Raw genomic sequence first — 16,146 nt, forward strand, 5'->3', positions numbered from 1 at the left:
TGTAAGGCCAAAAGTTTGGTAACTATTGTGGTAAGCTAACTCCTGTAACGGTGGAAACTAATTCTTTGAAGGACTCTTTCCCGTGTCAGTAAAATAGTTCAGAGTCAACATAAGTTTCACATCAGGGGTCTACACTGAGAAAGACTTAAAGAGGTGCCTCTCTAGACCGCGGTGGGGGTGGAGCCAAGACTGCGTCTCCAGTCTCCCTGGAAACCACCTTTCTCTAGTGTCCTGGGCCTAGTCCTCCGTTCCTCTCCGCCTGTGATTGGAGCAGGTTAAGTCAGTGGGCGGTTCTTTGGGAGAGGGGCGGGGCTTTCCCTTTTGGCCGTGGGCTCCCCTCGCGTGAGCGTATTGACGTCACACTGGACGCCGCAGCCTTGACGCCACGCCTGTGCATCCCCAACTGAGGCCGCCGTAGGGGGGGTTGGCCTTTCGAGGGGACGCGAGCGGGACCCTTGAGGCCTGAGGTCCAGCAGCCTCTGTTATTCCCGTGCGGTTCCGGCGCTGCCCCCAGCATCGGTGCCACCGTCATGGATCTAAATTTAAACCGAGCGGATTATTTACAGGTAAACCTGAGGGAATAAAGCGGGCGCCAAGCGGGACGAGCCCCGCTCCCTGAGAGGATTTTGTCCTTCCACTGACGTCTGTCGGGGTCGCCCAGAGGGGGTGCGGCGGCGAAGGTGCAGGGCTGGGTGCTGCGCTCTCGTTGTCGCTGTCACGGGCAACTACTGCTCGCCCTTGAGGGTCCGCGGGGACTTGGAAAGAAGCGGCAGACGCTCTCGCGTTGCTGGAGGCTGCCAGCATACCTAGAATATATAGAATGTACATGTATACACTTAGAGTATACCTTGAATACCTAAAAAGAGCTGACGTGATCTCGGATTCCTCTTCAAGGCCGTACGCTTCCCAGGCTGCAGCTACCTGTTGGCCCGTAACTCCGGGAATCTCCCTCCATCTCTCCCCAGCCCCTTCTCCCGAGCGCCAGACACTTCTCGCTTTGAGCTGGACGTCACCAGCCACATAATCATAAAAGCCAACGACAACTCTTTATTGCACATGTAATTTCTTCATGAGCTTAACTTACATTACTATTTACTCTTCATAAAAATTCTCTGAGTAGATAATGTTATAGATGGGGATCTAGGGACTCAGAGAAAGTAATTACTTAACAGCGAAAAAGGATGAAGTGCTTAACTTGAAACAAAGTCTCTGACTCCGGAGCTGGTATTCTCTCTCTTACACTATCCTGCCTCTCAGTATTTCAGCTCTAGCCATTCTGTCCCTCTTTTTCATCTCCTTTTTCAGTGATCCCGTTTTGGCTCATGATACAAAAGTTTGTCCCCTCAGTTTCCCTGCTAGCTATGCTAGGTACTTTTCACCGTAATATCTTCCTTAGTGAACTGGTCACCACATTTTGCTACTGCTTTTGTCTCCTAAACATCTCTTGACTGGTCCCATTTTTTCCCCATCTCCATTACCCCCAATTCAGGTCCTCATCTTCTCTTTCTCCAGTAATTGAAATAGCCTCTTATTTGGGCTCCTAGCCTCCTGCTTCATCTCCCTCCAAGCCGTCCTTCACATCACTTGTTAGAATGATGTTTGAAAAATGCAAATCTAAACAGATTACTCTATTTAAAAAAAAAAAATTTTAATGTTTTATTTATTTTTGAGACAGAGAGAGACAGAGCATGAATGAGGGGTGGGGCAGGGAGAGAGGGAGACACAGAATCTGAAACAGGTTCCAGGCTCTGAGCTGTCAGCACAGAGCCCGAGGCGGGGCTCGAACTCACTGACCTCGAGATCATGACCTGAGCCGAAGTCGGAGGCTTAACCGACTGAGCCACCCAGGCGCCCCCTAAACAGATTACTTTAAACTTTAGTACTACTCCTTAGAATACAGAAGAAAGTTGTACTTCTACACTATATGTAAATCCTTTTATGATCTGTTGTTTACTGCAATGTCTGTCCCATTGGTCCCCATCCTCCCCACCTCTTCTCTCATACTGTGCACCACTAGTGACAGTTCCCTGCTGGTTTACATCTTCCATACTTTTTGTAAAATAGTCCTCACTATCAGATTGGATGACATGACCCTCAGCATGTTCGGTGTTTCGCAGAAGTCTTCTATGTCGCATTTTTAATAATTGTAACCTATTTCCAAAGATTTTTAATTACTGTACGAAAACGAATAACTGTATGAAGGTTTTAATGAAGGCTTCTAGAAATATGTGTTCATAAAGTATGTTGCCACTAGTGTCACATTATTTTTGGCTTGACAACTTTATAGCATAAATTTTACTATTTTGGGGTGGTTCCTAAATTTTGTCATTTGTGGCATATATTTCATTAGAAAGTAAGTTCATCACTGATAGTAGTTGTTTCATATCACTAATTGCAATACACAGTGAATTGAATCTCCTGGTTCTTTTAATCTCTTATGTAATCACTTCAAATTAGTGTATCAGAAAACATTCACTAGGTGGCTGGTGTGTTTCCTTAGGTGGGAGTGACCTCTCAGAAGACTATGAAGGTACTTCCTGCCTCAAGACATAGAGCCACACAAAAGGTACTGTACAGATCCTGGTTTCTCCCTATCTCTTTGCTCTGACAGAGAAGAGGTTTATATTCCTTTCTTTATTAGTAAGTTACTCTCTTTAAAATGCTGATGTTAAAATGGAAACAAATTTCTTTTAATTTGAACAGACGTTGGAATACCAAGGGACATCCACAGTCAGTAATTTTCTTGGATATTATAATTTTTATGTACAATCTGTAATAGTTTGAGCAAACTTATTGAAAAGTATATTCCAAGCTGCTTGATAAATGTTGTTGACTGACTGAAAAATATATTCCATTCCCCTGTTAACAATTTACTCAGTGTGTAATTGTGTGTACTAGATTGTGTACATAAAGCACATTAGGATATAGAGAAAATTCTTTTTATTTTTATTAAAAAAAACTTTTCTAAATGTTTATTTATTTTTGAGAGTGAGAGACAGAGACAGAGTGTGAGCAGGGAAGGGGCAGAGAGAGAGGGAGACACAGAATCCTGAAGCAGGCTCCAGGCTCTGAGCTGTCAGCACAGAACCCAATGCGGGGCTCAAACTCCTGAACTGTGAGATCATGACCTGAGCTGAAGTGGGACAGTAAACTGACTGAGCCACCCAGGCGCCCTGGGAAAATCCTTTTTAAACTTCATTGTATTTTTAAGAGTAATTAAGTATTTTGATGTTGAACTTTTTATTTAATTAATGATAACTGTATTTTTAAAATATATTTTTAATGTTTATTTATTTGGGGAGGAGGGGCAGAGAGAGAGGGAGATAGAGAATCTGAAGCATGCTCCAGGCTCTGAGCTGTCAGTGCAGAGCCTGACGTGGGGCTCAAACCCGTGAACTGTGAGATCATGACCTGAGCTGAAGTCGGACACTCAACCAACTGGGCCACCCTGGTGCCCCACAATGACAATAATTTTTGTAGCAATATTGATCCTATGATTTCTATAAACCAATTATAATTTCTTAGTAGACTGGTAGGATATTTTAATAGCTGCAAAATAAATACAGTATTCTGATGTAGTAACATTTTACTAAGATAAATCAACATATTTTTCATTGTCATTTATTGTATTTGGTCTACTAGATCAGAACTTTTCAAACTTTTTTGGCCTTAAGGCCCTTTTACACTCTCAAATTATTGAGGATCCCAAAGAACTTTTGTTTATGTAGGTTATATCTATCAATATTACTGTCTTAAGATTAAAACAAATATCTAAAATATTTGTTATTTTATTTTTTAAACAATACACCCATTACATGTTTACAAAGATAACATTTTAATAAAAAATAACTGCATTTTCAAAAACAAAAAGAGGATTTAGTGAGAATAGTGGAGTTGTGTCACACTTTTGCAAATTCTTTAGTCTGGCATAAGCAAGGCATCTAACTTCTCATATCTGTTTTCTACATTCAATCTGTTGTCTTGGTTGAAGCATACAAAGAATATCCAGCTCACACAGACACAGTTGAAATTAGGAGTTATTTAAATAGCTTTTCCAGGTAATTATGGCTCTTCACATATACTTGACAAATAGTAGTTACTTAAACATTAGTTGCAATGTGGATTAAGAAGCCATATTGATTAGCTTTTCATACTTTGATACATTAAAAACCATTTGTACATTGAATGGATCTTTTACCCATGCATAGTTTTATAGCATCCTGTAATGGTCATTTGAGATTATTGGTTCATTGAGATATACAGATCTTCCAAAAGTTGAATGTTCAAATGTTGATTGTTCCAAATGTTATTATAAAATATAAAGCAAATCACATTTGTTGATGTCACTACTGATTTCCTCAGAAAAGTTGTTAAGTATGGAGTAGCTGTCAAGCTCACAGTGGCAGATTCAAGTCTTCCGAAGTACTTATTTTCACTTGAAAACCCAAATTTTATCATTGGGAGCAAATACTTTCAATTGTTTTCCTTTAAAATGACAAGCTCACTTCTTTTAGTTTTTTTTGTTTTGTTTTGTTTTTAATGTCTACAAATACCAAGTGTTAGTAACAGCTTGTTATTAACCATTGTCTTCTTTTTTTAATGTTTATTTATTTTGAGAGAGAGAGAAAGCCAGGGAGGGGCAGACAGGGAGGGAGTGATTGAATCCCTAGCAGTCTCCCGCACTGTTAGCACAGAGCTGGGTGGCAGAGCTGGGTGCTTGCAGGGCTTGATTTACAAACCGTGAGTGAGATCATGACCTGAGCTGAAACGAAAAGTCAGACACTTAACCCACTGAGCCCCCCAGGCACCCCTTAACCATTGCTAATAGTTGCTAGTTGTTCTTTCATTCTTAAAATTGTGTTTCTTGAAAAAATTGAATAGTTCAGCTTGTGACTAAAACTGGTATTAAGTGTTTTTTGGTATGCAGCAAAAGTGCTTTATGCATATTTTTTATTTTCTCACACTAAATATTAAAAAGACATGATTCAAGGGCCAAAATTCAAGAAGATTAATAATTTTTATTGCTTCATCAAGAACATTCTTACATGAAGTTTGATTTTTTTCTTTACTCTCAAGTGGTGATGAAGATTACAGTGACAACCGGTAAGGTTTGTTGTCATTGTTTTGATTCTTGCCAGACACCAGCAACTTTATCCACAATTGCTCCGCATCATCATCGTAAATATCAACATAGCAAAAAAGAAAAATAAAGACTTACTTAGAAAAATAGTTTTCATTTGCCAGATTCCCTAAAACATTCTTGTTGACCCCAGGAATCTAGGAATCACACTTTGGGAATCCCTGTAATTATTGTTTTCACAAATTATTGGAGTAGTGTAGTGTTTAAAAAAAAAAAAAAACTCAAAACCTTAACTGTTCTTATGTATTTTTTCATCTGAATAGGAATCTGCCAATACCAAAGGTCCATAAATCTCCTGAAAATGAGTGCATAATTATTTGTGAATGTTCATTGTTCTAGAAAGAAAGTCCATAGCTTTCATAAAATGCACAAAGGGATTTGTGATCCCCACACCAAAGTTAAGAATCAGGGACCCAAGAATGTGGCCTGTACAACATCAACTTTTTGATAATTGAGACTTGTTTTGTGTCCTAATACATTGTCGATTTTCTAATGTTCCTGTGTGCTTGAAAAGAACATTTATAATGTACTTAGGATGAGTGAATTGCTTATTTATGCACGTGTGAGCACACACTCACACACACACATATCCTACACGTACATGAATGTACACATACATATGTACATACATATTAGATCAGAGGTAATTGTTTTTCTAATCTATATCCTCTTTTGTCTGCTTGTTTACCAATTCCTGAGAAACAAGTGTTAAAATCTCCCTCTGTATTTATTTCAAAATAATCCATTGGTTACATGTTGATAGTTGTTGAACCTGAATGATGGATATGTGGGAATTCATTATAATATTCTGTCTGCTTTTGCATAGAGTGAAAGTTTTCTATTAAGAAGGTTTTAAAAATATCAAGTAGGTCAATCACAACTTTACTGATAATCTGTTTTGAAAGTTAATCTTGGGGCGCCTGGGTGGCTTAGTCGGTTAAGTGGCCAACTTCAGCTCAGGTCACGATCTCGCGGTCCGTGAGCTCGAGCCCCGCGTCGGGCTCTGGGCTGATGGCTCAGAGCCTGGAGCCTGCTTCCGATTCTGTGTCTCCCTCTCTCTCTGCCCCTCCCCCGTTCATGCTCTGTCTCTCTCTGTCTCAAAAATAAATAAAACGTTGAAAGTTAATCTTAACATTCTTATCCTCTAGTTAAGGAAAAAAATTACCTCCCTGACATTTCTGTTTCTGTTCTCTTGCTCTCTTTACATTGTAGGAACAGAATATATGACCAATAACTTCAATAATGATTCTCCCTACCTTCTCATTGCCCCTTTCTTGTAATTTCTTGGAGTATTATTTTTTGTGTAGGCACTTTCCTGGATTTTCTGATCTCTACTTTCAAAATTATGATTTATATTTTGAGATCTTGTTTCCCCCATATAAGTTAATAGGACATAATTATAGTAATTTCATATTCTCTTCAATCTATTGTAGGTGGTTATTGGAGATCACGATGGGGTAGTTATGTGCTTTGGAATGAAGAAGGGAGAAGCAGTGGTATGTATAGCTTTTTTTTTTTTTAGGAGAAAAAAGGATTTTCCTCTCTCTTTCTTTCTTTCTCTCTTTCTTTCTCTCTTTCTTTTCTTCCTTCCTTCCTTCCTTCCTTCCTTCCTTCCTTCCTTCCTTTCTTTGTAGGCTCCACACCCAGCATGGAGCCCAATGTGGGGCCCAAACTCATGACCCCAAGATCAAGACCCAAGGTGAGATCAACAGTCAGTCACCTAACTGACTGAGTCACCCAGGTGCCTTGAAAAAAGGATTTCTAAAAGAGAAACACACTACTTGTTGAATACTCTTAGGTTAAATTTGTCCTAAAAACAATGAAAAATGCATTGTGAGAAAAGTAGTTACATGAAGTATGAGGCTACAGGCAAGACAACAGTCATGTTCTAGCTAGCTGTAAAACACCTTTGACAGCCAAGGGTGATATATTAATTTTCTATGGTGTGTAACAGATTACTTTTGGGGGTTTGAATCAATACTATTATCTCATAGTTTCTGTGGGTCAGGAATATGGTTTCGTGTCTTACATGGCTACAGTGTAGATATTAGCCAGGATCTATTCCTTTTTGGAGCTGGGGTCCTATTCCAAGCTTACATGGTTGTTGACGGGATTCAGATTCTTGCTGTTGTAAGACTGAGGTCCCCATTTTATTGCTGTCTATAAACCAGGGCCTGCTCTCAACATCTTGAGGCCCCCACAGTTCTTTGCCATATGGTCTTCTCACTGGCCCTCTCATGGTGACCTGCTTCAAGCCAGCAGGAAAATCTGTCCAGTCAGCTAAGGTAGAGTCTTAATGTAACTTATGTAACATAATATAACATGGAAGTGACTATCCCATCACCTCTGCCTCTTAATGTAACCTAATCAAGGATGTGATTAATGCATTATCATATTGACAGATCATAGTTTACAAGCAATGGGTCTGAGCTGTGAACACTTATATATTCACTATACATTATGTAGAATTTATAAAAAAACTGAATAGGGTAAAAACTGTCAGAAGGTGCAGTGTTTCTATTATTTGTATATTCTCCCAGATACTTTATTCTCTGTATAAAGTCATTGGAGGGAAGGGAGAGAAATTGGTGCCAATAATAAAATGGAAAATAACCAGGAAGAAATTAATAATACAAATGGTATTTCCAATTAGATATCAAGTTATACATTCAGGTTTTCAGTAAATTCTACAATCTTTTACTTATACTGCTAAAATTTATAAAAATTATGAAGAAAGCAGGAGAGATTAGTTTTATTTTTTTTTTATTTTTTAATTTTTTTTTTTCGACGTTTATTTATTTTTGGGACAGAGAGAGACAGAGCATGAACGGGGGAGGGGCAGAGAGAGAAGGAGACACAGAATCGGAAACAGGCTCCAGGCTCCGAGCCATCAGCCCAGAGCCTGACGCGGGGCTCGAACTCACGGACCGCGAGATCGTGACCTGGCTGAAGTCGGACGCTTAGCCGACTGCGCCACCCAGGCGCCCCAGGAGAGATTAGTTTTAAACAGACAATTCAAGCGTAAAAAGATGTCCATTGGAGCCAGTGGGGGAATCTTGTTAAAATGCAGGTTCTCATTCAGTAGAAAAGTCTGCATTTTTAATAAGGCTAATCATACTAATCCCACTGCTTAATGAACTCTACTTTGAGTTGCAGGAGTTTAGATTTTAATGATGTTGCTGAAATATGTGTGGCAATAAATATTCTAAATTTTGAAGATATTTAGCCAAAAACCTTGAAGACCCACTGAAGTAACTACATTTGTATCTTAAAGATGTTTCTATATAATGGAACTATAATACTTTGTGTGTTTGAAATCACAGCATTTTTTATGGTAAAAGAAAATGCTTACAATAAATTTGTGTACTTAATTTTTCCCCCATGATTTTTGCAGGCAGTGTTCAAGACTTTACCAGGGCAGAAGATTGCAAGATTGGAGCTAGGAGGGGTTCTTAATACACCCCAGGAGAAAATTTTTGTTGCTGCAGGATCTGAGATTAGAGGCTTCACAAAGAGAGGAAAACAGTTCCTCTCTTTTGAAACAAACCTCACTGAAAGCATTAAAGCTATGTATGTTCATCCTTTTTTTATCTTTACATATCCATTTACAATATTTTGGATAGGTGACAAACATCAGATTGAGTCTCATATCTTAATAGATTTCCTGGGAAGTAAAATTGCCTAAAGGCACTTTGTTAGTAAGAAACTAATTAACCTAGAATCAGTACAAAATCAATTGGTTGTTGAAATGTTTTCTTTTAAAGACTCTCATAGTATTTATACATTAATTTTTGACTAATTGGTTCAATTGATTCATGATTAAGGTATAAAAGAAAAAAGTAAAAGAAATCTAGAGATGTTTAGGTTTCTGTTCCTTTGATGTCTCTGGTAATTTTGGCTATGAGGTAGCATCATTTTGTTAAAAAGCTGGCCGTCAAAGTTGGTAACTACCAATAGGATATAATTTTAGGTAAATCAGTTAAGACCCTGAGTAAAAATAACTCCCTTAAGGGCTTTTGGATATGTGAGATTTTGCAGTTTAAATTTTAGTTTTTTTTAATCATGGGGGGCTGAAAAGCCTTTAAAGTTTATCTAACACACTGTCCTCAAACCTACTACTGAGGAGAATCCCTTGGCAGCTTAAAAGAGTAGATTTCTTGTCTTACTCATACCTGCAGAATTGGAATTATTAGGAGTGGGTTAAAAGAAAAAAAGTTCTTCATTTGACTATAATGCAGCCAAGTTCTATAAGCAACCAGACATTGGTTTGAAAACTGCTAACTCAGTTCAGCGTTCTGTGTAATGCACAGCTGTCCTGTATAATTCTGTATAATGCATGTCTCATGTCCTGACATCCAAGCCGCAAAACTTTGGTTTGGTGAGATTAGGTAAGATTTAAACAGTGGTACATGGGAGTGAGTTCAGTGGTTTAATAAGAATAGAATACTTTTGAAATGCTTTTGTAGATAGACATGGTCAATGATAATTGTAAAATACTAAAATCAAAGTAATACATTAATAATTAGCATAACTCACATTCAGAAGGATATGTGGGCAAAGGTTTGAGAAAGATAAGGAATTTCCTAGACAATAATCGCTTTTGCTAGTTTCTTAAATGTTTTTATTGGAGTGGCAGTGGCAGGATGGAGAAGATCTTTACTTAATTTTTGAAAATTTATTGTCTGAGTCCCCAAATTTATAAGGGTGCATAGGAAAGCAAGGTTATAACTTGGCAAGATTCAGTAAGAGAGCACTTACAACAACTTACAAGTTGGTTACCACTCATGCATCCCTTCCCTGCTTAACGTTTCCATCTATCCCTGCTCTTGTCAACAATAGTGATTGTAAGCAGTACTTTGGAAAATGTGTAACTGCAATATAATTGCAAATGTAATACAGATGGATTTCTAGATGAAACTTTAAGTCTTGAAAAAGAATTTTGTTAGTTGATAAAAATGATATTGAGGACTACTGAAATCATATGCAGAGCCACAGAGTGAGGCCACTTAAGCGATAATTGAAGAAGAGAAAATCAATGAGGATAATTATAGGATAAGAAATAATTTTAATTCCAAAACTTTTTAACTAGACTTTAGAAGTTTCACCTTCAAATAAACCTTCAAATAAAATTACCTTCTTTATTATCACCTTCTTTATGGTTATAGCAGTCTACAAGTGAAAGGTAATATACTAGTATATAATTTTTGTCAAGTTTCAGCTCCCCAAGTGAAAACTGGATTCGATATAGAATTAGAATGTTGTTATGATTATTGCCTACATTTTGTTAAATATAATTTAAAATGAATATTTTTCATTTTTTTTCAAGATAAAAATCTAATGAAATCATTTTTTTCACTGTTTACCATTTAAAGTAGATTCATTTCCAACAGCCTTTGCTAGACAGTTCAGAAAAGTAGTAGGAAAGCTAACTCTAAAGCTAAAAGCTACCTAATGCAGTCTACTCCACTACTGGTTGTGTGCCATTAGGCAAGTTACCTAACATTTTATTGTTCTCTGTCAAAAGGAATAATAATGGTCCCTGCTTTATAACATTATGAGGATTAAGCTAATCCATGTAATACATGTAAATCATTTAGGACAGTGCTTGTCACATAGTATGCATTTAAAAAAAGTTCCTTTTTTCAAATTGTCTTCAGATATAGACAGTTAAATTATCATTGTCTTTGTTTTCATTTTTTCTGAGCTTAATTTTTGAGATGCCTAAGACCTTAAGGTCTTCACAGCTTTCAAAATCAATGTTATACCTAAAGGCTAAAATTAAGTGGGGGAAATGAGGGGGAAAAATATCTATTCTTTAAGTCTGTGATAAAATGATAGAAACTGTATAAACTTATTTTCATCTCATAAAAGTTCAGGAGTTTTCTATGCTTATTTTTAAAAATATGGATATTTTATATTACTTTTAATGTTCTCAGGCATATATCTGGCTCAGACCTCTTTCTCAGTGCAAGTTACATCTATAACCATTATTGTGACTGCAAAGACCAGCACTATTACCTTTCCGGGGACAAAATCAATGACGTCATCTGCCTTCCAGTGGAAAGATTACCTAGTATTACACCAGTATTGGCCTGCCAGGACAGAGTGCTCAGAGTTTTACAGGTTTCTGTGATTTGCATTTTTATAGTTTTTCATAATTTATGTTAAATAAGTATTACTGAACAATGTGTATTTAAGTTAAATTACTTATTACTGCCGCTTTAAATGTCTTACTTAAAATTATATCTGGAAAAAATGCCTTTTAATTGGTATGCTATTTTTTTTTAACTTGAGCCAAATGTATTAAGATCTTTGGTGAGTTTTAGGCATACATGGGAAAAAGGATGCTTCCTCCCAATCCCATACATAATTTCCGAGTTAGTCCAGTTTGAATGGAGTGCCTTTGCTATAGAACCCTTCGCAGTTTTTTTTTTTTGGCTTTCTTCCTCCATTACCCTTCCCTCCCTGCCAAAATCAAATAAATGGAGGAAATTGGGTTGGGGAGTGGATGTTAGGCTTTAACAAAGAAGGAATAGTTGAGATCAAAGGATGTATCATTTGAGTTTATTCCATATTTATGACAGTATGTGCAACAAAATAAGCACTCAGTAAATACTTGTTGGATGAATAAATGAATGATAGAGGGAAAAATCATTTTATTGTCCTTATATTTCTATTAAAAACCATGATGCATAAGGTATTGTTATTAGTATAATAGTTACACCTATGTCTCTTCAAAAGTGACTTTCAATAAAATACACATACATACAAACACCAGGATCCATAAAATAAAGTTGAATGCAAATAACATGGAACAGGTGGATTATTTGGATCAGAAACTTGGGCTAATGATAGTGCAGTTGAATAAAAAATCTTGCTGTTTATTCTGTGCCATCACAGGCTATCTCATTCTTTGGAATTTCATAGTCAGATGGCCATTTCTTGGTATTAGTCCTTTTATAGAAGGAAAAATCCAATGGTTCTATGAGGTTCTCCCCGCCCCCCCCACCCCCCTGCCAAGGGAAGATAAAGTAATGTTCAAGATTCATTCTAGAGAGATGAATAATTAATTTCTTCCATAGCCTGTACTCCCAAATATGAATTGTTTAAATAAGGCTTTTAAACAGGAGCTGGCTAGAATTCAGTTAGAAATTGTTCCAGCTGATTCTAGGATTCTGCTTTGTTTAACTAGAAGAGATCCATGTACTTGCTGTAAAAATAAAGAATTCAGTAAGGATTTGTGGGAAGTTACAGCTTGAAGCCTTTGCTCTGCCCTTCATACGTCCTTCCTCCCCTTTACTGCTCATTATCCATTGCCCCAGAAGTAGCCTTTTTTTAAACAGTTTTCTTGTGGATTCTTTTGTGTTTATATAGTTGATATATATGAAATTTCAAATGTAATTATAAATAACAGATAAAGCACATGACTTTTATATATTCTATATATATTTAATTTAACAAAAAGGTCATTACATATTTACTATAATTTCACATTTTTTTCGTTGAATGATTTATCATAGTTATTTTTTCCATGTAAGTGTAGATACTTATAAGTACCCTATTCTTTGATAGCTTCACAAAATACTGTGTACTAAATGAAAACATTAGAAGTGGCAAAATTTTAAAAAAGACAAATAAATGGACGTAACTTATTTTCTTATCTAAATAACAGGTCATTCTGCCTCTCACTGGAATAGGTTTTGGAAGTACCCAAATACTTATTGGCCATGTGACTATGTCAAGTTAACTGCTCCCAACTTCAGTCTCTTCTTCTGTACAATGAAAACACTGAGAACCCACCTGCTGGTATTATCCAACTAAATGAAACAATACATTCAATGTGCTACCCTAAGAGATAACACCCTAGATGTTGGATATTGCTGTTCTGGTGATACTCACCACCTACCTTCTTGGAGTATCAAAAAGTGTAATGGCACATTAAAGAGTGAGAAGTCCTGTTGAAAAAAAAAATCTGCATAACCTTCTTGTGTCAGTTACCATCCTGAGAACCTGGATGACCTCTTAAGGTTGACGATGAGACTCAGGTTGAGGGTTAGGTAGGGGCTATTTTCTGCCTTAGATGACACATGTCTGCTACCACTCTGGGACTCGGGTGGCAAACTTCATTCACATTTTTCAGGAAGCAAAAATGAGCCCCTGGGCTTGTCTTTTTCTTAGGAAGTAACTTTGGGTCTGTTTAAATATTTGTGCTCTGAGTTAAAGAAAGCAGAACAAACAACTTATTCCTGGAAAGCTTTGATAGGAAAATTTACCAGTGTCAAGTTTTTGGGCAAACAAAGTATTTAAACTGAAAACTTTTCTAAGTGTTGAGTATTTTAAATATTTCTTCGTGATCTTTAAATATTATATATTTTAAAATGAGTTAACATATACAAAATTGCTAAAGAAATGCAAGTTAATAATCACAGTCTAACTTTTTTCAGCACTTTTATTCTAGAGTTTTTCTTTATATGAATACTGATGTTATCAAGGAGTATGTATAATAAATTTATGTTCTGTTTCAGTTTTAAAATACTTGTTCTTCTTCAGGGATCTGATGTGATGTATGAAACTGAAGTTCCTGGCCCACCTACTGTTTTAGCACTACACAACGGAAATGGCGGTAATCACAATAAAATAAGGAAGTGTGTTATGTTATTTAAGTCTAGATATTTCAGGTTTTTAATCATTTAACTATATATTAAGTATAGTTAATCATTTAACTGTATGTTAAGTTTTTAATAATGTAACTATATGTTAATGAACTGGAATTGAGACAGTAGTCTGATAACTTGCCAGTAACTAACAATAATGAATTGTTGAACTTTAATTTTCAGTGTCCTCATCTTAAAATTAGATGATGAGGAAGGGTCTTATCTCTTAGTTTATAAAATTCTGTGACTATATAACCATCCTCCAAAATTAAGTTTTCTGTCTTTTTATATTTTTAAATGATATTTTTACATTAAAGTCCATGTATATGAAAATTTTTTCAGTTTTAAGGAGATCTTATGAGTCATGAGATAAGTATAACATGTTGACTTAAAAAAAAAGTTTTTTTATGTTTATTTATTTTTGAGACAGAAACAGAGCATGAGTGGGGTAGGGACAGAGTGAGAGAGAGACACAAAATCTGAAGCAAGCTCCAGGCTCTGAGCTGTCGGCACAGAGTCTGACACAGGGCTCGAACCCACCAACCGTGAGATCATGACCTGAGCTGAAGTCGGACACTTAATCGACTGAGCCACCCAGGTGCCCCTAACATGTTAACTTTAATTATAAACTAGGTGACTCTGGAGAAGACCTTTTGTTTGGAACATCAGATGGAAAACTTGGGCTTATTCAGATCACTACCTCCAAACCGATACACAAGTGGGAAATTCGAAATGAGAAAAAGCTGGGAGGTATGTTTTTGATGTAGTTTAGATTCTGAAATGTCATTCATTATTAAATATCCTAAATTTTATATAGTTCATTCTGTTTTATTTATTCACAGTATTTGGTAAGTTTAACAATTTACAGAGCCACCTCAGATTTATTTACTCTTTGTTTATTTAGCAGGTCTGTCATACTTTGGCATCATTTTTTAATTAAGAAATGTTAATGGTAATTTAGGATAGGTAGGCTTTTGTGGGCTAATGTCCATTCATAGTATCAAATCCATTATTCACTGTTTGGTGTAGGAAATTAATTGGAATTTAGGAATATTTGATATTAAGCAAGGAAGAAGTATAGTGAGTCAGGGAATATTCCGGTTTTCTAAAGGATTTATACCTTTCTGAGGAAATTTATATCTGACTTAGAAAGTAGTAAGATGGCTATTTATAGGTATAGTAATTCTATTCATGTATTCATTTATTCCTTCAACAAATACTTGTTAGGGGAGACAGAGAATAAACAAATGAATAAATAGATAACTTCATCTAAGTCATCTGAAAAAAATATCAGACAGTGATGCATTAGTGATAGGTGGAAGGAAGAAAACTAAATTTAGACTGGATGGTAATGGAAGGTGTCTTATAAAAGGTGAAATTTGAGCCGAGATCTGATTCATAAGAAAAGGAGTTAGTAATGTAAAAATTGGGGGGAAAATTATGCTCCAGAAAGAGGAAAAAATCAGGGCTGAGGACTTGAGGCATAAGTAAACTTGATTCATTTGAGGAGCAAAGGGAAGGTCAGTGTGGCTAAATGCATTAGCATGACAAGACAAGTCAGAGACTTAGCATAGGGCCAAATCATGTAGGTCCTTGTGGACCTTGGAAAAGGATTGAATTTTTATCTATGTGCAGTGGGAAGTCTTTGGAGAATTTTAAGTGGGAGTATGATATGATCTAATCTAACAAAACAAAACAAAAAACATACCAGGGAGAATGGATCTGGGGGAAGCAGCTGAAAATTGAAAGTGTGGCGATCAGTTAGGAAGTCATTGTTATAGTTGTTATAATTTATTTTAGTCTAGACTACAGATAAGTGGCCTGAGCTAGGCTAATGGTAGTTGGAAATGGGAAGGACTCAATTTCAGTATATATTTTGGAGATAGAGCTGTTAAGATTTGCTAAGGGATTTGGTCTGGGCAGTGAGAAAAAGACAGGAATCAGAGATGTAGTCTAGATTTTTGGCCTGAACAACTGGGTGATACCTTACTGAGATGAGGAGTGTTTGGGGAAGGACCATTGATGGGGTACGCTAAAGGGGAATGAAGAATTTTCTTTGGGGCATAGGACGTTTGAGATGCAAATGGACGTCTCAAAGAAGATGCTGTATAGGATCTTGGATGTAGAAGTCTGGAGCTCTGGGGAGAGGCCAGAGCTAGAGATAAAAACTTATGAGCCATTTCCATTTAGATTATATTTAAAGTCTTGGAAATGGCTGAATGTGGGCAGAAAAGGGGATACCTGATTATGCTTCAAGTTTTCTGTTATTTGTTTTCCCATTCTGATTCAGTATATACATGTTTTCAGCCTTACTTTGTCTGTACTTGGCCCTAATATTAGTTTTATTAATAA

The 16,146-nt window shown here is 36.6% G+C and overlaps 1 protein-coding gene across 3 annotated transcripts in view; it reads left to right on the top strand.

The window, feature by feature from the left end:
• Positions 1-384: 384 nt before the first annotated feature.
• The window catches only part of BBS7 (Bardet-Biedl syndrome 7), a 36,928-nt gene continuing 21,166 nt past the window's right edge, over positions 385-16,146 (top strand). For 2 of the 3 annotated variants that reach the window (XM_030313136.1, XM_030313137.1), the window contains exons 1-7: positions 385-566; positions 2,501-2,566; positions 6,574-6,636; positions 8,535-8,710; positions 11,077-11,263; positions 13,691-13,763; positions 14,428-14,544. In XM_030313136.1, coding sequence (XP_030168996.1) covers positions 531-566; positions 2,501-2,566; positions 6,574-6,636; positions 8,535-8,710; positions 11,077-11,263; positions 13,691-13,763; positions 14,428-14,544 — 718 coding nt within the window. In that variant the 5' untranslated portion in view covers positions 385-530. Of the gene's footprint in view, positions 567-2,500; positions 2,567-6,573; positions 6,637-7,348; positions 7,426-8,534; positions 8,711-11,076; positions 11,264-13,690; positions 13,764-14,427; positions 14,545-16,146 lie in introns of those variants that run through there. The other variant, XM_030313138.1, reaches the window with a different exon arrangement.

The sequence above is a fragment of the Lynx canadensis genome, chromosome B1, assembly GCF_007474595.2.
Source record: "Lynx canadensis isolate LIC74 chromosome B1, mLynCan4.pri.v2, whole genome shotgun sequence".
NCBI classification, from domain to species: Eukaryota; Metazoa; Chordata; class Mammalia; order Carnivora; family Felidae; genus Lynx; species Lynx canadensis.